General features: G+C 47.9%; 1 protein-coding gene across 3 annotated transcripts; it reads right to left on the bottom strand.

Annotated features, from left to right (window-relative positions):
* Positions 1 to 2325: 2325 nt before the first annotated feature.
* FAM174B (family with sequence similarity 174 member B) lies at positions 2326 to 19668 on the bottom strand. Of its 3 annotated transcripts, XM_087829095.1 has the most exons (4): positions 19337 to 19668; positions 9212 to 9343; positions 6340 to 6395; positions 2326 to 2597 (listed from the first exon to the last, which is right to left on the bottom strand). In XM_087829095.1, exons 1-3 carry the CDS (start codon positions 19651 to 19653, stop codon positions 6380 to 6382), a joined length of 465 nt encoding a protein of 154 aa, XP_087685221.1. In that variant the 5' UTR covers positions 19654 to 19668; the 3' UTR covers positions 2326 to 2597; positions 6340 to 6379. The 3 variants fall into 3 exon arrangements, with proteins under 3 accessions (XP_087685221.1, XP_087685222.1, XP_087685223.1); XM_087829096.1 differs by lacking the exon at positions 6340 to 6395; XM_087829097.1 differs by lacking the exons at positions 2326 to 2597; positions 6340 to 6395 and having other exon boundaries at positions 9208 to 9343.
* Positions 19669 to 24182: the final 4514 nt, after the last annotated feature.

The following is a 24182-nucleotide window of genomic DNA, read 5'->3' on the forward strand; positions in this document are numbered from 1 at the left end:
ACTCTATGAGCAGACACTGTTTTCATACAACAGCAAAGTTCTTGACCTATTTTTAAAAAGAGAGATCATAAAAAGTACTGAGGAAGCTTGCAACCTAGAATAATTTACCCAGCAAGGAATTAGAGGAGAAATAGTTTCCCAGACAAGAAAAACTAAAGGACTGCATCACCACCATTACGCCAGCTTTTTAAGAAACATTAAAGGGTCTTCTTTAACTAGAAAAGGAAAAGTCATAACCAGAAATAAGAAAATATGAAAAAGATAAAAACCTCCCACATAAAGCCAAATATTCAATAAATACAGCAAGTCACACATTAAGAAGCTACTACAAAGTTTAAAAGAAAACAGTATCAAACTCAACTCAAACTACAATAAGTACTTAGGAGATATAAAACACAAAGAGATATAAAATACGACATCAATAACATTAAGCATGTATGGGAGAGTAAAAATGTAGTCCTTAGAGAATATATTTGAACTTAAGTGTCAATCAGCTTAAAATAGAGTGCTATAAAGAATGATACACGTAAACCTCATGATAACCACAAACCAGTAATTAGCAGTTTTTGACACAACTGGTTTTCTATTCTTTGGAGATACCCCAAGATTCTCCTAAAGCAGTGAGGGTTCAATATTTACTAAGCAAAGAGGCAGCTCTCAGGAAATGATTTAGATGAGCCTAAGAATGTATACAGAATAATAGCTTGTCTCCCCGCCCCCCAAGGGCCATTTCATTTCTCAGCTTTTTCTCTAAACCACCAGGTCCAGGCATTTCCCACCAGGCCCCACGTCCCCCTCCAGCCTTGTGCCCCCCTCCATCTCGAAAACATCTAAACCGATGCACATATGGTTCACGCTGAAGGGTTTTTGTTGTTGTTTTGTTTGTTTTATTTAAAAGCCTGTAGTGTTGAAGCTCCAAAATTTGGAAGGTCATTCTCCATTGCTTCCGCCAGGCCTGGCGGTGAGCACCTGGCAGCCTGAGCCGCTCTTCACGTGTAAGGCAGAGGAACCAGCTTTTCCACAGATCATTCTGTGGCGTTTGTGGAAAAGGCAAGTGTGAGCGGCAGTTCCAGTTCAAAGGTTCAGAGGGCGCACAGCTGCTAGGTGGCCGGTTCCATTTAGTCATGAGTCTGGCCCATGAAGTCACTGCGGTGGAGAGAGATAAAGCAGCCCCACCTCTCTGGCAAACGGGGCAGAAAAAAGAAAAAGGAAAGTCCACAAAGGAAGTGAAATCAGGAAGAAGCAGGCATGCCTTGTGCGGTCCATACAGCGAGTGCTCTTCTCATAGTGGTCTCCTCAGGGTCCCCCTCTTTCCTGCAGAGGCCAATGTGCCTTCCTTATAGGCCAGGGCCACAGAGCACCATGCCCAGGGGGCCTCGGGCACCAGGGGACCCTGCAGCTCTGGCAGACCTTCTCAGGAAACTAAAGAATCTGAAAAAGGGGTGAGCTGAGAAAGGCTAAAGTTTACATCCAAATCAATGGTGCATACAATTAACAGGCAAATACACAAACCCTGCAGAAAGCTAGAAAAGAAGAGATTTTTTTTTTAAATGTACAAAACACCTTTCCAGAGAGAACAGAGTCCCAGGGCCCCAAAGGCACTGCCAGTTGATTTTAGCAAAAGCATCCACCCTGGGGAAACAGTGCAACGGGAGCCTCTATCAACCTGAGAAGTCGACCCAAGTCCTTGCTTCCAGAAGCCACTCAAACCCCTGACCCATACCTGGGGTACCTCCTGGGTTCAGTGGGTTTCTAGTCCAGCCTGGCCGAGACCAAGTTCAAATACAGTCCCTGACAGTGAGCTTTTTCACCCAACCTAATCACTATTCATTTAAATTACCACAGTGATATTTTAAAATTAGATTTCTAAGACCAACAATGTAAGAACCATGACAGGGCAGAGAAACACACGGAGGATGTTACTAACCAAAGGCTGCCTTTTTCCTTCAGAGATGTTATTTTATATGTACCTACATACACACATAGATTTTTCCCTGATAGTCAAAAGCCTCTGTGAACTAGCCATGCCTAATTCTCTTGAACCCTTTTTTAAAAAAGAAAAGGAACCACAAATGTGTGCACTTCTGCTATGGCTGACCAGCTCTGAGCATTTTCACTTTGAACTTTCACACAGCCATTCCCATCACAAGGCCAGACCGACCAATCCCAAAAGACTACCAAAGGGTTACACATCTAGAATGCCATAGATCCAGGAGAGCAGAATGTCGGAAATCCTAGATACGCAGATAATTATTCTTCAGGCTCTTTGGGGTTCTTGATAACTTCTGATCTCTTTACTTTTGTCAATAGTTGCTTCCAAATTAATATTGTTTCTACCCTTTGCTCCTTAGCAGGGCAAAAGCCCTCGTGAGGAGGAAGAAAAGGTAACATTTTAAAGGGGTGTCCAGAGGGTGGTAGAGATGATTCTGCGGTGATATTCTGAGCAGTCGTTCAACACACACAAATGTGCCAGAGTTTCATAAATAATGTTTGTTTTGGCTTCAACACCTCAGACAAAATGCTTCCAGATCCTTCACACCCAGGCACAGCTGACCAACTTTCCACAGGATGCCAACACACTGGAAAACAGGTTTTACCTAAAAGAAAAGGAAGAGTAAGTTCAGTGCCTTCCTGCAGAGCCCCAGACCCATTCTGAGCCCTCCCTAGCAGTCTCCATCCTTCAGATCACACTCCCCAACCACAGGACCTTTGAATGTGCTGCTGTCTGGAAGGTGAGCTCCACTCCCCCAGGTAAGTACTTCCCTTCCCTCAGATCCCAGCTCAGGATCCTTTCTTAGTTCCCCCCACACACCCCCTAGACCACAGCCTCTTTTCTTCTTGTATCCCTCCTTCCTAGTACTTCTACAGGTGTTTACACCAGAGCTCAGCAAAAGATGTAAAAATCCAAAGAATAAGTATTTTTTACTCAACCCACTGCTGTGAGGCAAAAACAGCCACAGACAGCATTGGGTGTGGCTGTGTTTCAATAAAACTTTACTCTATAGACACTGAAATTTGAATTGCATATCATTTTACATGTTGTGAAATGTTATTCTTTTGAATCTTTTTCAACCATCAAAAATACAAAAATCCTTCTTGGTTTGTGAGCAGGCTGTGAGCTGGATTTGGCCCCCCAAGCTGCAGTTTGCTGACCCGATTTATGTAATTACCTGATTCATGTCTGTCTCTTGCTTAGTCTAGAAGCTCCTTGCAGGCAAGACCCTTGTCTGAGCTCACTCATCTTTAAAATCTAATCAAGTCATGGCCGGTGTGGCTCAGTGGTTGAGCGCCACCCCATGCACCAAAAGGTTGCCGGTTCGATTCCCAGTCAAGGAACATGCCCAGGTTGCGGGCTTGATCCTCGGTGGGAGATATGTAGGAGGCAGCCAATCAATGTTTCTATCACTCACTCCCTCTCTCTCTAAAATCAATAAAAACATATTTTTAAAAAATCTAATCCATGAGGAGCAGTCAATCTGGGCACCTGCGAATGCCCATGGAGGTCACTGGCTCTTAGGGCTCTCCACAAGGATGTGACCCCATCCCAAGTCTGAGTGGGGTAGCTGGCTGCCCTTCAGACCCTCTGGTGTGACTGTGACTCAGGGAGTTCCTGGGACTGTGGACACAGGGACAGGTGAGGAGGCTGGCTGTAAAGTCCCAGGTCTCTTCATTGCATCTGTCTCCCTGCGGTTCTTCCCTGAGGAAGGTCCTGGGGCGCAGAGATACACAACTGCAGCTCGCCTGTTGATACCTACACTCGCTCAAACCCACTTCTTCCTGCAATACTCTCACTCCTTCCGGCACCCTAACCCATTCTGAGCTGGCTTCCTGGGCCTTTCAAACCTACCACAGGTGTCACCTCCTCTGGGAAGAGCTTCCTGCCCTGGAGAGGTGCCCCTCCCGGCTGCTCACAGCACCCTGTTCTTTCCTCCCTGCGGCACTTACCAGGTCTTCCTATAGGTGTCAGTGCTCCTGGCTGTCTCCCTGTCAACAGCACAAGCTCCTGGAGGGCAGAGCCAGGCTCACCCATCCTGCGCTCACAGTGAATGGAGTTTGCAGGCTCAAGAGCTAGACACATGACGAAGGTAACAAGCAGAGATTTCTAAGAGGATGCTCTCAGCCCCTGTGTCTCCCCTGTGTCTCCCCTGTGTCAACAGCCAAACTGCTGGTGACACTCCTGCATCATCATTAAGGGAAACCAGCAAGAATGTCAATGCTGCCACTGTCCCTGCCCTCCCTGGAAACCCCGTGGGAAGTGAAGGCATGCTTAGATGCCATGCCCATGCTTCTGCCTTTCAGATTTCGAACTGTCTTGTACAATGACAACAGGTTATCACCATCCCAGAGAAGGAGAGGGACATGTCCCAACCCGTCCCTGTCCTTTTCTATAAGAAGCTAGTCTGTTGGTAGAAAGTCCTCAGCATGAGAGCCCCTGTCTCAGCCCCTGTCCAGCGCCCTGGCAGCTGACCTCGTGGTGCGACAGGCAAGGATGTGGCCTGAAGAGGGCACAGGGACCATGGGAATAAGTGACGAGAAACTGAGAGAGGAAACAAGGCCCCGGCTGTGAGTGCCCCTGAGATGGACAGACGTGAGGACCACACGCACTATAGGAGCCCTCCGCAGTCCCACTGTATTCACCCAGGACACCAAATGTGGGGGAAAAACTGAAAAATGCAGCTGGCTTCTACAACAGCACTGCCAGTTAGGATTATTTGTGCTGGTTTTTCCTCTCTCTTTTCTTGACAGATTCTTAGGCAGCACTATAAACTGCGTGTGTATCGGCAACAACCTGACTAAGTCAGATTCACTTCATAGTAAATTGTCATTACCACACAAACTTCCTGTTCTCACAGGCTCACTCCTTACAGACATGAAACTCAAATAGTTTTAAGATGCACGATACCAAAGCTGAGACCTGCCCCCCAAGTGCCAACATTGCTTTTCAAAGGAACAAAAATGTCTTATGCGATGCCGCTTTTAACACATGGGCTCAGCATTCTGCAAGAAAGAGGCCTGGCAGAGCTCTATTCAGACTGGTTTGGGGGTGCCCCTAATGCTGTTTCCGGCCCAGGTCCAGTGCTCTAGCATCTGTGAGGAGCCTACCGGTCACCATGCACCCTCTGCTTCCTTCCAGGCCTTAGAAGCTCACAGCATCCATTGCCTCTACACCGCCCACATGCTGATCCTCCAAAGAGCTTTGTTCCCCATCCCCAGAAGATGAGGAAGCATGGGGTGGGCACAGGGGCCCAGCCACTCAAAAGTCCCTGCCCTAAATGTGCTTAGCAGCTGACTTCGGATGTTCCTGGGGACCCTGAGCTCCAGGCCTCAGTCTAGCAATAAGCAAGTCAGGTTTTTTTTCTCCTACTCCCAGCTTAATCTCCAGGGTCCCCTGCTGCAAATAGCCACCAAGTGCCCTTTGTTCCAAAGACAAGATGCCAGGCACAGCCTCCGGTGTTCCAACAGAAATCTTATCAGTTTCTAATTAAATTCCCACAGGCAGCTCTATCCATAAGAGGGTGGGAGGCAAGCAATTCTAGAGCACAAACCGGCACCCCCACAGGCCACATTTTTTTCCAAACCTAAGAAGCAAAGAACAGGGGGCTCCCTCTTGGGGAAGGCAGGGCTGGCAGGAGTAGAGTGTTCTCCAAGCACCCTACCTTGGGGCAACGTTTGTCACAGCTGCCGGTGCCACCTCAAATGGGAGGGAGAGCGGCATCTGCCTTGCCTTAGGGGATGCCCAGAGGGTGTCACAAAGTCTCCTATAATAAACCAGGCATGCAGATAGACCCGAAACATCAGCCACAACTGCATGGGAGGCCAAGCAAGCTCAAAACGCATGCAACCAGGATTCAATCACCTTTTGAAACATGGAACTATTTCAAAGCCCCAGGGTTCTCTGTACTCCATTTAGCCACCAGTTCCTCTCTTTTAATTCGACTTTTTAGGTACAGAGTTGGAATCACATTTCTACAGCCCTCCTCCCTCCCCCAGCACACACACACACACCTGGCCCTACACATTGGAGGTCTTATCTCATGGATTATAACAGCCTAGGGGATGGGAGCCCTACACATTGGAGGTCTTATCTCATGGATTATAACAGCTCAGGTGATGGGAGCCCTACACACTGGAGGTCTTATCTCATGGATTATAACAGCCCGGGAGATGGGAGCTTAAACAGCCTCGCCCTGCCTGCCTTCTCTCCATTTCCTGCCTGGCTGAGGCGAGCCGGATCTAAGTCACGAGATGTTGTCAGAACTACACATGTGTAACAGTAAGAGCCAAGTTACTGCCTGACTGCCCTGGCACCAAAAACATGCTTTTACTCTTTGCACTCACTCATGAAATGACCCAAGGTTACGATCCAGCCACATCCGATTTAAATGTACTGTTTCCTAGAGAAAAAGACAAAGACTTATGAACAGATTATCACGTGTAGACGAGAAGTTCTCAAAAACACTAAACCAAACATAAAATTGCCCCTAAAATTCTTGTTCTTTTCAAACGTATTGACCCGAAAAGTTGTTTGTGAGACACCGTTCAGGTGAAAAATGTTCCAAAACAGCCTGTGATACAAGGTTCTATTTCTGTAAAAAGGAAAATTCCACATAAGTACTCACACACACTCTAGTGGTTACTGTGAGCAGTGAGAATATAGGTGATTTCGCATCCCCGTCGTCTAATCTGTAACTTCTAAACCACACACTACACCTGTAGTCAAGAAAGCCTCTAAACGGTCCCTCTAAATGTTCAGTTGTCTTTGAGCCTGAGGACTAGAGCAGTCTTGTGTCTTCAAGATTCACTCCAAGTTCACTCCCATTCCGATATTATTTCAACCACGAACAGCAAAAAACTTCTAACGGAAGCTACTTGAAGTCCAGTTCTGTTCAACAAACAGGGAGGCAGGCTGGTGCCCGGATGCTAAGGAAAGCCTGCGGGAGGCAGCTGAGGTAGATCAAGTTACAGAACAAACACCCCAGGAAAGAAGGCTGAAAATGTATGAGCTGAATATTTAATAGAAGTTAGACAAAAAGAAAACACACCCAAAGAAAGCTTAAGGAAGAGAAGAAATCAATTGAAAATGGCAATATAATAGAGAGGATCAAAGAAGCCAAAGTTTGGTCTTTGTACAGACGAATAAAATCAAACTCCCAGCAAGCTGGGTCAAGAAAAAGGGGAGAGGGCAAACAAAATCAATATTGAGGATAAAAGTGGCCATGTTGAAAACAAGATAATGTTTAGGACACTGTATTTGAAAACTTAGATGAAATGAACAAAATCCCAGAAAAATACAACCCATCAAAACTGACCCAAGAAAAAATAAAGACTAAATAGTCCTATAACTGTTGAAAGAACTGAGCATTGATAGTTTTTTAAATCTTTGCACAACAAAAGTATCAGGCTATTCCTAGCCAGTTTGGGCAAAATGTACTAAACATTCAGGAAACAAATCATTCTAATCTGATACAGACTATTTCAGAGAAAAGTAAAATAACTTGCACATTCCCAACTTGCTTTACGAGGTTAATCAAACTTTTACCAAAGCCTGACAAGGATATTACCAAGTAGGAAAATGACAAACCAATCTCAGTGACTAAGAGAAACAAGAAGGTCCTAATCAAAACATCAGCAACCTGAATACTGCTTTCATTTAGCAGACTGTAGACTCTAATAAAAAATATAAGTTGTGGCCCGGCCAGGCGTGGCTCAGTGGTTGAGCGTTGACCTAGGATCCAGGAGATTGCGGTTCGATTCCCGGTCAGGGCACATGCCTGGGTTGCGGGCTAGCAGCCAATCAATGATGACTCTCTCATAATTGATGTTTCAACTCACTCTATCCCTCTCCCTTCCTCTTTCTGAAATCAATAAAGATATATTAAAATATATATATATATATAAGTTGTGAAATATAAAAAATAACTGCAAAGTGAATGCAGCAATGCATAAAATGATAGCATGGCCATGACCACACTCATTTTATCTCAGGAATGCAAAGCTAGTTTAATATTACAAAAATGAATAAATATAATTTCACCACCTGAACAGAGTAAAGGAAAAAGTATGATCTTCTCATAGAGCTAGAAAAGGCAATTAACAAAATCTGACATTAGCAAACTGGGAATACAGGGGAACTTCCTGATTAAAAAAAAAATTCCACAAAACCCTATAGCAAACATGACTCTTCATGGTCAATACTGAAAGCATACCCTATAAGATCAGGAATGGGACAGCATGCCTATTATCACCACTTCCATTTAACAATAACTTAAAGGCCAAAAAATGAGTACAGAAAAAGAGAGAGAGAGACAGAGAGACAGAGACAGAGAGAGACAGAGAGAAAGAAAATGTTGAAGGACTTGGAGGGGGGTGGTTCTCTTACTAGTTTCAGATGATATATCTACACCGAGTACCAAAAAAATTCCCATTTATAGTACTAGAATTAATAAGAATTTAGTGAAGTTGCTGGATTTTTATTTTAAGAAATCAACTGCATTGTTAGACATCATGAGCAAAAGGTTAGAAAATGGTGTGGTTTTTTTTTTAATATACCTTTATTGACTTCAGAGAGAGGAAGGGAGAGGGAGAGAGAGAGAAACATCAATGATGAGAGAGTCATGGATCGGCTGCCTCCTGCACGCCCCCGAGTGGGGATCGAGCCCACAACCGGGCATGTGCCCTGACCGGGAATCGAACCCCGATCGCCTGGATCCTAGGTCGATGCTCAACCACTGAGCCACGTCCAGCCGGGCAGAAAATGGTATTTTTTCAAAAGATATCAAACACAAGCCTCGGGTCATGTGACAAGGGCTTACAGAGGAAACTGTCTTTGAAGCTCTCCTCAAAGTGACAGCAGAGAGAAGTTGGCAGCCTTGGAAGCAGAAATCCAGGCGTGGAAACTGATCCTGCAGGACACAGGGGTTCATGATGACGGATAACCCGGGGCTGAAGACGAATACTGGTGGGTTTGCTGGGTTCTGGGTTTCTGCCCAGAATGGTGCCTCTGTGACTAAGTGCCGCATGTGGGAGACCCTGCCCTACTGTGTCACAGAGACGGAGTGCCTGCTGCAATGAGGGTGCTGCAGAGGTGCTGAGGCCTGTGCGACTGAGCAGCGAGCAGAGCTGCTCTTTCGGAATCGGAAGCATCGCCTGTCCCCTCCCCGCCCCCCAGGCAGTCAGTCCCCTCCCCGGCCTCTGGAGGTGAGGTCACTACCTGTACTTGATGTCGAACACTGTGGAGTCCTCGTCCTCGTCGTCCTCCTCATTCAACGGTGCCATTTCCACCCGCTCAGCCGGGGTGGTAATGATGTCATACTTGCGGGTCTTCTTCAGCCTCCTTCCCGACCTGCGAGAGAAGCACATTCCTGAGAGCTCCACAGTCACCCTGCAGGAAGCCACACCGCGTCCCCGGCTGGGCCCGGGGAGCCTGGCCAACACCCGGCCCCTGTGCTTGCAGCCCTGGGTCCTGGGGCACACCCCTGACCTCGGGGACCCTTGCGGTCCTCACCCACGAGACAGATGGTGACGTTGGCCCTGAGCACCGTGAAACCCAGTAACCAAGATAAATAATAATACCCAAATTTAATATTTTTAAAAGGCAAACTTAATGCAAAGAAAATTCATGATGAACAAAAGATCAAAATGTTCAATGATGCCTGGCCGGCGGGGCTCAGCAGCTGAGCACCGACCTGGGAACCAGGAGGTCGAGGTTCGATTCCCGGTCAGGGCACAGGCCCGGGTTGCAGGCTCCATCCCACAGAAGGCAGCCGATCACTGACTCTCATCATTGATGTTTCTCTCTCCCTCTCCCTCTGGAATCAATAAAGACTTTTTTTTTTAAATGTTCAATGAGGAGAGGATCCAGCCCTGCACTTGCATGGGCATGACGCACCCTTGTCCCCTCCTCCCCCTTCCCCTCCCCTGTCTTGTTGTGTTGAATGGTCACTGCTCCAAGCACAGCTGGCACAGTTGGCATTAAGAACACTGCCCTATGGGCCAACCAGGTAGGATTTGGGTCAGAGTCTGGCCACTTTTTACCTGCGTGGTCATGGGCAAGTGAGTTAGTCTCCCTAAGCCTCACTCTCCTCATAAATAAAATGGGGTAAGAATAATATTTGTCCCTCACAGGCGAGGGGGGATTAAATGAGATGATGCATGTAACAAGCCTATACACGGGAGGCTCTCAGCACAACCGGCTGTGAGTAAATATAATACACAAATAGAAGTGTTATAGCGTCTCTTGTATGACCAGGACTTGTAAAAATGAGTCAATATTGTATCCATCATGAGGATTTACGAGGATACTGAGTTATAACACTAAGCTTTTGCCTCTGAAGTAATAGAGGACCACGGTGGGCCCAGGGAAAGTGCTGACAAGGCCTTCTGTCTCTAGCGTCAGTCTCTGCGTGAAGGATGCAACATTTATCAGGCAACGGCTGAACGCTCACGAGGCCACTGGGAACACTGCTATTATTATGACTACTGGTGCTCTTTGCATTTATTTCTCCACTACTCTGAACTCTTTCCCAGATGTCTGTCTTCTCTGGTGTCCCTCCTTTTTAAGTATATTTGCTCCTGTCTATGAGAAACCAGCCAACCCCCCAAAATCACAAATGGGGCCCTGAAGAATCAGATTCTCAAAACTCTTCCTGCAGTGAGCCGCTCCCGATGGAGGCCACGCCAAAGACACATGCGACAGCTCTGTCCTCGGCACACAGAAACTCTGTAAGTTCGCCAAACAATGAAAACACAAGTTCACTTTCAAAGTTTCCTAGCAACATCACCTTGCTCATCTTACCTGCTGAGTATGATTTTCCAAAAATACAACTTAAGGAAATTTTATTTACAGATACTGACACTGGGAGGTAGGAAGAAACCAGCTACAGAGCCTGACGGTCCCTAAGTCTCATCACAGAACAACCTGTCCTCCCTGCTTTGATCACGGGGGCGGGGGGGGGGGTAGACTGCTTGGATTTTGAACATGGGATGAAGCACGATGCCAGTGCCAAGCCTGGTGGCAGGAGATAAGAGGGCACAGCCAGTCGCCTCCCCAGTGGCCCTGGGACAATGGTATTTTGGAAGCAGGCTTTGTGCAGGGCTGGAATTGGTCCCACATTCTCACCATCAACAGATTCTTGGTTTTTCTATACCTCCCCACAAAGGAAAAAAATAAATCTTTGCATCCTGCCATAGATGACTTAAAATCTCCAAACAATTCCATCTCCAATCCTGGATGGGGGACATTTAAACCCAGAAATGACTCCAAATGTCACAGGCAGCCCCAGACAAAGCCATAAGGAAAACCACCCATCCCTGTGCCCTCGAGACTGGGGTCAAGCTCCCCATCTACACAGACCTACACACCACATCTTTCTCAGGAAAACAGCCTGTATCTCCACCCAGATGATCCGTGGCTGCTCTGAGGGAGCACCTGGCTTTGCAAAGGGGCCCGACTTGCCCTTCTGCTGACCGTGCTATGTGCCTGAACAATCGTGAGATCTAAACAATCGTGTCAGAAAAGATGGCCCATGAAACCAAGGACTTAAAAAGCCCCTTGTGGACACCCAAAGAGAGAGAGAAGCCAAGTTTCAAATCCCCTATGAAGCCAGCCCTCCCTGATAACTACCAAGCCACTCTTTTCTTACCAGAGCCAGTCTGGGCCGGGTTTTCTGTCACACGCAACCTAAAGAAACCTAACTAAGGCAGACACAGCATGAGCTGGAGCCACCGCGGTAACAATAAACACCATCTTGGGCCTTTTCCACATTTTATTAGTAAACCTCCACATATAAGCATAATTTTCCCATTTCCTCAGACCCTCTAAAACCCTCAAACTCTCCCTTGCTTTAGAAACAAAGAAGCATACTTAAAAATGCCTCGGTGACAATATAAACATTTTTGCTTAGGACTGCCTGGGAACAGGTTTTTCCAAGAAGACAAACATCCTGGTGGCTCCCTTCACAGGACTGCTTATGAACACAGTGAACACACCAGCCTGAGGAAATGGCAAAGGCTACACGGCTATCTGAGTCTCTCCGGGGGACAGAGTCAGCCTTGTGGACAGAGCCCTCACCTCCCTCAGAGATGCACCTCAAGGAAGAAGCACCTGGTTCTAGAAAGAGCCCAGGTGTAAAGTCCGACTTGGGTTCCAAACCCAGTGTTTCTACACACAGGCCTGTTTCCTCAGCTGTACATGGGTGTGGGTGGTGGGGCGACTGAGGAGGAGAGCAGCTTTCAAAACCTAGTGGGCATAATTCCTGTAGAAGAAATAGGAGACTCAGGAAACAAAGAAGGGATAAGTCGCTGCTGGCCCATTCTCAAGAGCATGACCCCCTTGCCACAATTTTCCTTTCCTGGAACAAGGGCTCATTGAACCAGGGGCCTCAACAAGGTAATGGCAAGTGGTGGTTTAAGTGTCTGAGCTGCCCTTCACAGGAACAGGCAAGACCAGGGAGGGACATTCTAGAAGACACAAAGGATCCTTCCAAGCTGGAGCCAAAACACGCATTTCTAACAAGACAGAGAAATTCAAAATTCTTTTACTCTGAAATGCAATCTTCAAGCCAGGGGTGTTGTTTACTCAAAGGCCCTTTCAGCAGCTGGCCAGCAGCGGGTTCCCAGTGAACACTGGCAGGCAGGGTTTATGCAAACAGAGGCGAGGGAGCGGCACTCAGCTGAGCAACTTGGAGAGGCCTTCCTTCCTTTCCCTCCCCACAAACAGAGACAAAGCAAAACAAGCGCATGGGGCTAGTTTGTGGCTGGAAGGTCAATTCGGGGGTGTGGTGGTCAGATTCAAAGATTGGGGTTCAGATCTCAGCCCTGCAATTCCTTTGTCTCAGTTTTTCTGGGCAACTCACCCACCCCCTCCCCCTACCTAACAGGGCTCCAGACAAGCCTTCCTTAGAACAGGTGTTTGAGAGCCTTGCAGATGCACCCAGCAGGGTTACCACACCTTACCCCTGTCCTGGGGCTGTCCCCTCCCCACCGTGCTGGGGCCCCTCTGTTCCAGTATCAGCCCCAGTCAAGTGAAATGATTCAAAGCACAAAGTCAAAAGCTCCAATGGCCCAGAGCCCCATAAGCACACAGAACCAGTGGAGTAGGCCTGCTATGACAGTAACATTAGAACAAACACAGTGACTGTTTGGCCACTTGGCAGCCAAACTCTGTCTCTGAGTCAGGGAGATACAGAGAGTGGTGCTCACAAAGCCAAAGGTGGGACAGCAGCTCCACAGCTTCCACACATTACTGTCACGTGGAACAGAGGCCCAGCGTTTCCAGATCTTTCCACTTGTCAAGAGAAGCTGGAGGGTCCCAATTACTAAGCATTCTCAGCTACCTCAGTTGTTAAAATCACTGTGCGGATCAAAACAAAATAATAAAAACTTATCTGTGGGCCATCACTTTGCAACCTCTGACTCAGTTTCCTGGCCATGGTGTTATCTGTCGTAAGTGCCAAGCACGAGTGACACTGACTATTCGGCTAAAAGCCATGAGCCCAGATCAATGGAATGATGCATAAGTTCAGCCAAGGTCTTCCTTGTATCTGTTCTCCAGCAGTTTGGTCACGGTTACAAGGTACCTGCCACTATTTATACAACCTACGTGCTTCTCTCCCTTCTTGGGCACTGTTCCTTCAGGATTAGCAAAGTGGTACCATGTTGATTGACCTCAACACCTGTGTCCAGCACACAGCACACAGTGTGTCCAGTGGGGCTGAGGCTTCATATAGGATCACACAACATGGGCCAGGCAACCGCAAAAAGCTCAGTTCTAATTTTCAGGGCTTTTCTCCATAACACTACAGTGTTTCGCCTCCACCTGCTCCCCACCCTTGTTTCTGTGTCCCTCTCAATGCCTGAGGAACAGACCCAACTCTCATTCTTCTAAGATAAAATAATCACACCCCAGGTCTGACCTGTTTGAGGAGCCACATAAAATATGGCAACAGCAATGCCCCAAGACCTGTTCCTCCAGCTCTCAAGTGTGTTTGCAAAGGGCTAGGTCCACTTCGGTTTTATGTGAGGTGCCAGCTGAGGATAGCGAGACTTGGAGCGAGGAAGGCAGCCTCTAGGGGCAGCTCCATTGGTTCAAGGGCAGCAGGCAGATGGCCAAGAAGGACTCTTTGGTAGACTCTGGGGACCTAACACAGCCTGGAAGCATGTGCTCTAATTAGTGATGGAAAACAACATCCAGAAAGGTGCAGTGGCCCTGGCCAGTTTGGCTCAGTGGTTAGAGCGTCAGCCTATGGACTGAAGGGTCCTGGGTTCTTATTACAAATGTCAATACATAGACAACGGAAAATCTGGGGATTCCAGGCTAAGCAGGAAAGTTTTCATTCCTTTCAAAGACCTGGCTGAGTAAAATAACTGGGCTTCCGTGCTTCCAACATCTGCAGGACATGGTGCCATGCATCTTTGCCACTGATACACATGCAACAGCTGGGCAGTGTCAGATCAGCTAGAATTCGTCTTCCCCTCCATCCCCCAGGAAGCACCAAAACAAACCCTCCTTTCAGATCAGAGCTTTTGAAATAAGAGGTGGCTGGGCATACAGCCAACAGAGATCTGGGAGAAATGTGGCCTGAGCAGGAGAGCTGGGAGACTCGCCAAGACGGGGAAAGGTTCCCCAAGAGGAAAGGAAAGTTGTGGTTTCAGGTGGTAGTTTCTGACTTGTCTCCACCTTCTTTGTATGACACCAGAAAGTAAAGTTCAGTCCCCTCAGAACTCAGTGGGCGAAGTCAGACCTAAGGGAGCACACAGGGCCAAAGGTGCTGAGAACAGCGACCACTGGCCTATGTGTTATCCCTGAATCCATGCTACCCCGCAGACGCCCCAACACCAAAAATTGGAGGAATCGAAGTTTTCTACTTTCTAGACACAGCCTCTTGGTTGATTCCCTTCCAGCTCTCAGAAACATGTCACAAACGACATGTGGGGTGAGGGGATGGCTTCACTGTGAACTGGGCAGAGCTGCACGTACAGAACACACACATACGCACATGCACTCTCACCAGAGGGCACTCTGCCTTCAAACTGCTGTCCCCTCCTTTCAATTTTGTCTCATCTTAAAACACTTTCCTTAATGATTAAAACACATGAAAAAGTTATTAATTGTTCTGCAGATGGGGAAATCCTATGGATTAATTCATATGGGAAGGGAAGAGACGGCTACCCAACCTCAATAAAAAATGGGGAAACACAAAACAAAGCAATGAAATACCAAATCATACTCATTTGGTTTGAAAACTTTAGCAAGCCTGATAATACTAAGAAGTGTTGGATATGATAGGAGGACCTGAGAACCCACAGGTACTGCAGATGGGAGGCTAAACTGGTATATACTCAAGGGTATCAAGTATGTGTACCCCGGTACCTAGAAATCCCACTCGTAGGAGTACCCTCCCCAGATGCTCTTATACAGGTCCTCAGGAAGACACATCCAAGGACGCAGCAAGGAGCTGAGTGTACACAGAGAGAGAAATAACGAATACATGTCCATTTTAAGGAAATTCAGACAATGTAGAAATATATCATGCATAATAAAGATGTAATAAATAATCTACACATTCACATGTACACATACATACACACAGATTTCTTTGCCCATTCACATATATAATTTATTTAAACGAGCTCATACTAAACGTGTTTTATAACCTGTTCCACTCGGCAATATACAGTGAGTATTACAGCAACACCATCATTTTTAACAGGTATACAGTATTCCAGTGTAAGGATTACCATAATTTCTTTAACCAGTGCCCAGTTGTTGGATACTTAGGTTATTTAAATCTTCTGCCATCAAACACAACTGCTCTGAATTTCACGGCCCATGCATCTTGGCTTTTTCTCCTATTTAATAAATTTAGAAGCAAAGACTATGTATCACAGTTAACAATGTGTGTGCCTTAGGAATGGAATTGCCTGGTTAAAGATGTTTTTTCCACTGCAATAAACACTCTTTGCTTCTAATTTTAACAGTTTCCTTGGATCTACATTATTTTCTGTTGTCTGGCCAAGTGACTCCTTCAGGGAAAACAGACAAATGGGCTAGGATTGCCACTTTATAAACGATGATACTATACTCTTCCTCCCTTATCTACATTGTTAAGAAAATGAAGGGCCCCCATTCAAACCAATTCCTACCTCACAGGTTTGGGACATGAGCCATGCATCTAGTCAAGGAGGACATTTTGAGAAGCATCGGCAATGTAAACTACTTAGAAGCTCAACATTCATTTGCTAAAAATATCTTTATTAGATGCCAGCTTGTGCCTGGAGCAACAGTAGGTGTTAGAGAGACACAAATGATTAAAGTCCTGCCCTGCTCTTGGAAGCCCTCAGCCTCTTATGGAAAAGGGACATGTTCAGGGACACTCTTGATTCCACGTAGGAAAATCCAAAACTCCAGTGTCTCTGGGAGCAATGGGGGGGCCCTGGCAGGAGACACTTCTCCCAGGAGGTAATGCAGGAGGGCAAAGAGCAAGGAAATGGCAGTGTGGTAAAGGGAACTCCAGGCAGAGGGGCAGATGGGGCAGAACATGCAGGTCCCAGGCTACAGGCCACCTCTGGAGAACCTGGAAGTCCAGAAGGGCTGGTACAGGAGACAGGGCCCAAAACCAGGACTCAAGAGGGAGGCAAGGCCCTGGTCATGAAGAGTCAGCTTGCCCACATGCTAAGAAGAGGGGGATGGCAGGAGCAGGGACAAGGTTGGCAGGAGAAGCACCAGCCTGAAGGCAATTGCTGCTTCTGTCTTTGTTCAGAGACAAAGTAGGGGTTCAGGGCAGCCAGAAGCGCCGGCAGGTAGAGAAGCTTCCGTGGGTGAAAGGACTGTGGGCACAGGTGAGAGCATCAGAGTGACCGGGGACGGAAAGGCAGGAGTGTCACTGCCTGCCTAGAAGCCGAGAGAGGCAGCAGGTGAGAAAGATGCCGGGCCAAGGCAGCAGGCCTTTGGGAACCCAGTGGACTGAGCCTGCAGAGGGCCGTGGGAAGGGGGAAAGGTCACAGTGCAGACCACCCAGCAGTGGGACGGGGCACTGGCGCTGCCTCGGCCACAGGCTTGTAGAGTGTTCTGAATCGAACAGATGGCTCACTCCGTACCCTGAGATACAACTTTCTCCTCTGCCAAGGAGCACATGGGAACTGTGTGCCACCAGGCCCTTCTCTGCTGTAAATGCCGTAAGTTCCTGTCCACATCAGACAGCGGGGTGGCAGCTGTCCGCCTGGAAACTCACCCCAAGACCGCCTTCCCAGGAAGAGAAGGCAGGTCACGTCCATAACTGCTTCTCTATGAAGTCAGAACCTTCTCTCAACACTCTGAACCCAAGCCTATGAGGACTCCTCCCTGCCGGGCCTGAGTGCTGCGCTCCCCGTCAAATCCGTGGCTCGGGGCCCCCACATCTGGTCGCATGCTGCTTGCTTTTCTCCCCCACCCCTGTAATAAGGAGCAGACTGGCAAATAGTTCAAATACCTTCTTTAAAAGCGCACCGCCTTATGGGCTCGGCTGCCTATTTTGAGCTAAATGTCTCTAGGCATCAACGTTCACTCCAACTAAACAATCGGGGAACCAGTAAAGGGTAATGGAGGGTCGCTGAACGCCGGGCCAGGGAGGAGCATGGAGACCGCGGGCCTTCTCTGCGTATGGGGGCTGGACACTAAGCCCAGCCGCCCCGCACAGCATGAGAAGGGTGTATGGAAGCTGAACAAGGCTGGGGCTGCGGGAGGCCCGAAACGAAGGCCATGGCCTCACTTGGATGCCCAGGAAACCTCCACAGAGGAAGAAGCCTGGGAGCTGGGCCAGTGGCTGCGTGCAGCGTTGGCAGGTGTGAAGCAGGAATGGCCCGCCCGGGAGTGGAAAAGCACGAGCCGGCGTGGTGGAGTGTAAGGAAAGGAGCAAGCGACGGAGACGAGGCCCGGGAGGGCTGATGGCCGCAAGGTGCGCTGGCGTCAGCTGGTAGGGCCCCGGACGCCATGCCCGGTAATGGCTAGAGGGAGCCACTGAGGCTTGTCAGCAGAGAGGCATGGGCAGTGGGAAGGCCGGAGTGAAGAAGGGGACAATTCAGTTTCCACATGAAGGGGACCAGCACCGTGAGGTACAACATGGCCTGAGCCAGGGCACAGGATGGTGGGGTGGGTGGGGGACCACAGTTCCCCCTTCTCCGTTTTGTTAGACGCACTGGCATTTAATCCTACAGACCCAAAGTCACACCACAACAGCAAACCTACAAATTACTCCCCACCCTGCCCTTCCAGGTCTGGTTTCTGCTCCTGCCGGTGAAAATGTTTCCCTGGGAAGAGCAAGCCCCTGGCCCCAAACCTCCAACAGCTGATCAAACACCGAAGCACACTGTGTACACTTGGAAGGGGAGGGAATGGCAGTGAGTAATGACACACATGCACACACACACACCCCGACATTACCCAGCAACCCGCCTGAGTAACAACACATTTGGTTCCTTTCCTACAAAGACAGGATTTCGCAGGCATCAGGGGGAAATATCCAACTTGCATCCATGCAGCCCTCTCCATCTCCCTACTCCAGGAACCCGGGCATCCTTCCCAATTTCCCAGACACTTTCTCGCTGAACTGGAGCAACCTACAAAAGCTTCTCCAAGACCCCTTATGCCCCTGGAATCTTCACTGGGCCAACTCAGTCAAGCAGGAGAATACCAGTAGAATTATCTCTGTCCCCACACTAACAGGAAGTACTGAGGCCACCAGGAGTCACCGAGCATCCTGGGCACAAAGCCCCCCACCAACCGGAGTCCTGCGGACATTCCCACATGCTGGACACTGCTGCTTTTGGTAGCACAAGGAAGCAAAAGAAAAAAGGCAGGCTGGGGATTAGGGGCCTCAGAGGACGGGAGGGAGGGCAACAAGCTGGGTAAGGCTGAAGTCAGATGGGCCCAGGTTCAAATTCTACCTCCACCGCTGAGTTTACTTGGATAAGCCACTGTGCCTAAGGGAAAATTTTTTCATCTGTGAAATGGGTATAAAAATAAATCCCGGATAAGGTTATCAAAATTCGGAGCGCTACGGTTTAATGTTAGGCATTCACAGAGAGTTGAAAGGAATTCAGTATTTATTTTATATGAACATAGTTAAAAGGGGAGGAAATTCCTAGAACGTTACCAGGAAAACCAGGCGAGCGCACGGCCGCGGGCAGCGTAGGGAGCGGGCAGACGGAGCGCACGGAGGCGCCGGGGCGGCCCTGGCGAGGGGGCCGCGCACTCGGGGCACCTGCGCGCGGGGGGCGCGCGGGGGGCGCGCGGTAACGGCCGGCGGGCGGTGCCGGTGGGCCCGCGGGGGAAGGGAAGGGAAGGGGCGAGCGCACCCACCTGAAGACGCGCAGCAGCAGGCAGGCGATGAGCAAGGCGGTGAAGGCGCACGTCACGATCACGGCCGCCTTCAGCGTGGGCAGGTCGCGAAGCAGGCTTGAGATGCGGGTCACCAGGGCGCTGCCGCTGCTGTTGGAGCTGCCGCCGCCGCCCGCCGCCTCCGCAGCCCCGGGCCGGGTGGTGTTCGCAGGCCCCGGGCCGGGCGGCGGGCGCTCGGGCGGCGCCGCGGCGGGCTGGGCACGGCTGGCGCGGGCGGCCGGCGCGGCCAGGAGCGCGAGCAGCAGCAGCAGCAGCGGCAGCGGCGGCGCGGCGCGCATGGTGCGGGCGGCGCGGGGGGCAGGGCGCGCGGCTGAGCCCGTCCCGCACCCGCGCCAGGCCTGCACCGCGGCTCCCGCGGAGGACACGGCTGCGCGCTGATTGGCAGGAAACTGCGGCGCCCGGAAGAGCCCGCCGCCGCCACCAACACGTTGCACCGAGTCATTCGACGGGCCCCGGCGCCACGGGGGCGGAGCAGGCCACCGGCGGACTGCGTGCGGGCTGCGCCCCGCTCACCCGCGGCCGAAGCCACCCCGAGGGCCTAGGACCCCTTGAAGGAGAGTAACGGCCAGGCTCATTCGTGTGCAGCCCTGTGCTGCAGTGTCCGTTTTATTTCATTTAATCCTACAACTGTTTCAGGAGACAAGTATTTCTATTTTTCTCATTTATTAGTTGACTTAGGACCCAGAGAGCCAGCTCACAGCAACCCAGATGGTGCCGGACTAAGAATCCAAGACTGTGGGACCTGGAGGTAACGCCCCAGCTCACAGATGGGAAAACTGAAGCCTCTGGAGTGAATTGGGTTGCGCCATGGCCTGTGCACTGCATGTATTTCAGTATCTTCCCAATTGCCCTCTTTCTGTCAAAAAGAGTTTCTTATCTCATGGCTTCAATTATTCATTTTGCACCTCTGCTTATGAACCAGACTGGGATGTGCATTGCCGCATTCATAACTTCGCTGTGGACAGCAGTTGGGGGATTAATAGTCTCCCTCCCTGGCTCAACTTTCAGACCCCAGGAAATAACTGGTATCCTGACTCTGACTTGCAAGCTAAATGATGCTTAAGTGAAGGTCCTAGTGTGAGGCCCAAAGGTGGGATCTGACGGAGAACACAGAGTGCTGTCTGGATCACTAGAAATTATGTTCACTGAGGACCTCAGGTTCCACCTTTCACCCTGGGGATGGGTTGACAGGAAACTCTCCAGTGGTGGGTAAACAGGTAAACACACATGACAAGGACTCTGTGGCCTTAAACAGCTGGCTCCTGGATCTGCTAGAGAAAGAGACAGATAAAGATAGTAGGGTGTAATGGTTGGCTACAACTGCCTAATAAATTACCCCAAAAGTCACAGCTCAAAACAGCATACATATATTATCTCACAGTGTTTGGGTCAGCCATCTGAGCATAGCTTAGCTGTGCCCTCTGCTTTAGGGTCTCTCATAAGAGTGCAATCAAGGTGCCAACTGGGGCTGGGGTCTCACCTGAAGATGAGTGGGAACTGAGTGGGGAAGGACCTGCTACCAAGCCCAATAGGTTGTTGGTTGTTGGTCAGATTCAGCTGTCCACACGCTGTTGGACTGGGGGCCTCAGTTCCCCACCCGCTGTTGCCTACAGGCCGCCCTCAGTTCCTTACCATCTATGTTTTTCTGACATGGCAGCTTGCCTCACCTGAAGGCAAAAGAGAGTCTGCTAGCAAGACAGAAGTCATTATCTTATGAAACCCAATCACAGAAGTGACATTCCAACACCTTTACTATACAAATGTCCCCCAAAAATGTATACATACTTTAACAGCTGACAGCTCAATTTGATGTTTCTTTCTTTCCAGATTTAATCCATTTGAATTAATAATTATTCAAAGTGTGTATATATTTTGGGGGGACACTCTGTATATTCTTTTGTTTAGAAATAAGTCACAGATCTTGTCCATACTCAAGGGGAGGGATTTCAAAAGGGTGTGAATATCAGGAAGAGGGGATTCTTCGGGCCATCTAAGAAGGATGGTGGCTACTATGTGTGCAACATCTTAATTTCATGAAATGAACAATAGGGTATCAGAAGTCATCACCCAGGAAGTGCTACCTGAAATGCACGTTCACTATTCGCGCATGCTCCAGTGGTGAGAAATTTGGACAGATCACATGAAAATACTACTTCATGGCATGTCAGAAGGGTTGCTTTGGTACAGAGCCAGCATTATCATGTCATCATGATAGAATTTATAAAAGAAATTCCTAATGAACCACCTCTGACGTCCATGATTATGAGGACTGGCCTCTAAGGAGTAAATCTGTCATATCGCAGGTTCATATTTTTGTCCTTACCAGAAATTCTTATGTGGTAGAGCAAAGAGGTACTAGTTTGAGTGCCATTCAGTCAAGATGAGAGGTCTGACCACTGAGTGGCCTTGGCCAAGGCTTAACCACCAAACTCAAGTTGTTTTTTAATGTCTAAAGTGAGGACAGTCATACTTAGCTCAGAAAGGTCACTGGAAGCAGCCATAAGAAGGGAGAAAATATTAGTACCCTAACCCTTCTTTTGCTACAATTCATGGATCAACATAGATTTGTTTGACTATGTAACAATGACTTAACATCATGAACATAGAAAGCACGAAGGTTAAATATTTTTAGAAAAGTGAAACTTCAGAATCTTTCATTTTGCCTGATTATCTGCTCTGCAAATCATCACAACAAAGGACTTACTTACAAAAGGCCCTTAAATTAGAGTTCCTTAAACATTTTGATTCAATCAACCATAAACATGACATTTTTAAACATGGAACATGGATGACAAACAGACAACGCTGGCTGATTTCAGAAAAAGAGAGTTTATTGGAAGCATGTTGGGTTGCTCCTAGAATCAACTGTCAGTTCTAAAAGTGTGGCCTGTGGGCTCCTGGGGTCCCTGAGACCCTTTCAGGAAACCTGCAAAGTCAAAACTAATTCCATAATAACATTGAGATGTGATTTAACATTTTCACTGAGTTAACATTTGCACTGATGTTGCTAAAGCTATGGTGATGAAACCTGATGGTCCCCTAGCAGAAACCAGGACAAGCGATACCCAGAGTAATTGGATTCTTCACAACCATGCGCTATAGGGAAGAAAGAAAAAAAAAAGCCAGTTTTACTTTAGAATGTCATTGATCTATCCATGAAATTATTTAAATCTTGACCCTTGAGAACAGATCATTTTAATATTTTATGTGATGAAATGTAAGTATGAATAAATCACTTCTGCTGCACACTGAAGCATGATGATTGTCTCAAGAAAAAGCATGTGGGAAAACTGAACTTGCCACTCTCTTCCTGGAACACCATTTTTAATCAGAAGAGTGCCTGACAAACTTCAGACCTGGTCTTTGGCAGCCATTTTCTTAAAAATGAACAAGATGAGCCTGTCATTTCAACGATAACAACTAACGGTACTGGAACCAATGATAAAAATTCAAACCTTCAGGTGAAAATTTGAATTTTTAGACAACTTGTCAATGATGCTTTCTGCCATGAGCTGGACTACTTCCCAATACTTCACGACTTTTCTGATGAGCTTGGTGGTGTTACTAAAAAGTGTGGGGTTTGGCTGTTGTATAATGAAATATGTCAAAATTTGGAAGAGCTACATAAATCAACAAACCAATTTCCCCAAATGGCCAATGCACAATGTGACAAAATCATTCAAAGTGCAAGATAAACCCATGGATTTAGATGGAACAGAGTAGAAAAATTCATTGGTATGGTTCCAGATTTCACACTGCAACTAATCTTTAAGAAACTACTACTTTAGAGGACATACAGGTGGCCAAGAAACATATGGAAAAATGCTCAATTATCAGAGAGATGCAAATTAAAAAGATAATGAGGTCATTTTACCTCATTACCTGCCAGAATGGCTACCATCAATAAGCCAACAAACGACCAGTGCTGGCAAGGGTGTGCAGAAAAGGGAACCCTCGAGCACTGTTGGTGGGAATGCAGACTGGTGCAGCCACTATGGAAAGCAGTATGGAGTTTCCTCAAAAAATTAAAAATGGAACTGCCATTTGACCCAGTGATCCCATTTCTAGGAATATATCCTAAGGAACCCGAAACACCAATCAGAAAGAATATATGCACCCCTATGTTCATGGCAGCACAATTTACAGTAACTAAGATCTGGAAGCAGCCCAAGTGCCCATCAGTAGATGAGTGGATAAAAAGCTGTGGCACATTTACACTGTGGAATACTATGCAGCTGTAAAAAAGAAGGACTTCTTACGGTTTGGGACAGCATGGAGGGACCTGTAGAGTATTATGCTAAGCAAAATAAGCCAGTCACAGAAATACAAGTATCACATGATGTCATTATACATGGAATCTAATGAACAAAATAAAATGACAAACAAAATAGATCCAGAGACATTGAAGCATACAACAGATTGATGTATTTCAGAGGGAATGTGGGGATGGGTGGGAAGGTGGGGAGAGATTAACCAAAGAACTTGTTTGCATATATGCATAACCCAGGGACACAGACAACAGGGGAAGGCCTGGGGAGGGGGTGGGAACGGGGCAAGGGCTCAAAGGGGGAAGGGGAAGGGGACCCTTGTAATTCTTTCAACAATAAAGATAATTTTTAAAAAAAAGAAACTACTACTTTAAAGTTTTGGTGAGGCATCAAAGAATGCCCATATTATGTGAAAAGGCTCTTAAAATCTCCTCCCTCTTGTAACTGCATATCTGGGTGAGGCTGGACTTTTTTCACATTCTTCAACCAAAACAACAAATCGACACGAATTTAATGCAAAGGCAGACGTCCTCACATCC

The sequence above is a fragment of the Miniopterus natalensis genome, chromosome 22 (genome assembly GCF_054644295.1).
Source record: "Miniopterus natalensis isolate mMinNat1 chromosome 22, mMinNat1.hap1, whole genome shotgun sequence".
Classification (NCBI taxonomy): domain Eukaryota; kingdom Metazoa; phylum Chordata; class Mammalia; order Chiroptera; family Miniopteridae; genus Miniopterus; species Miniopterus natalensis.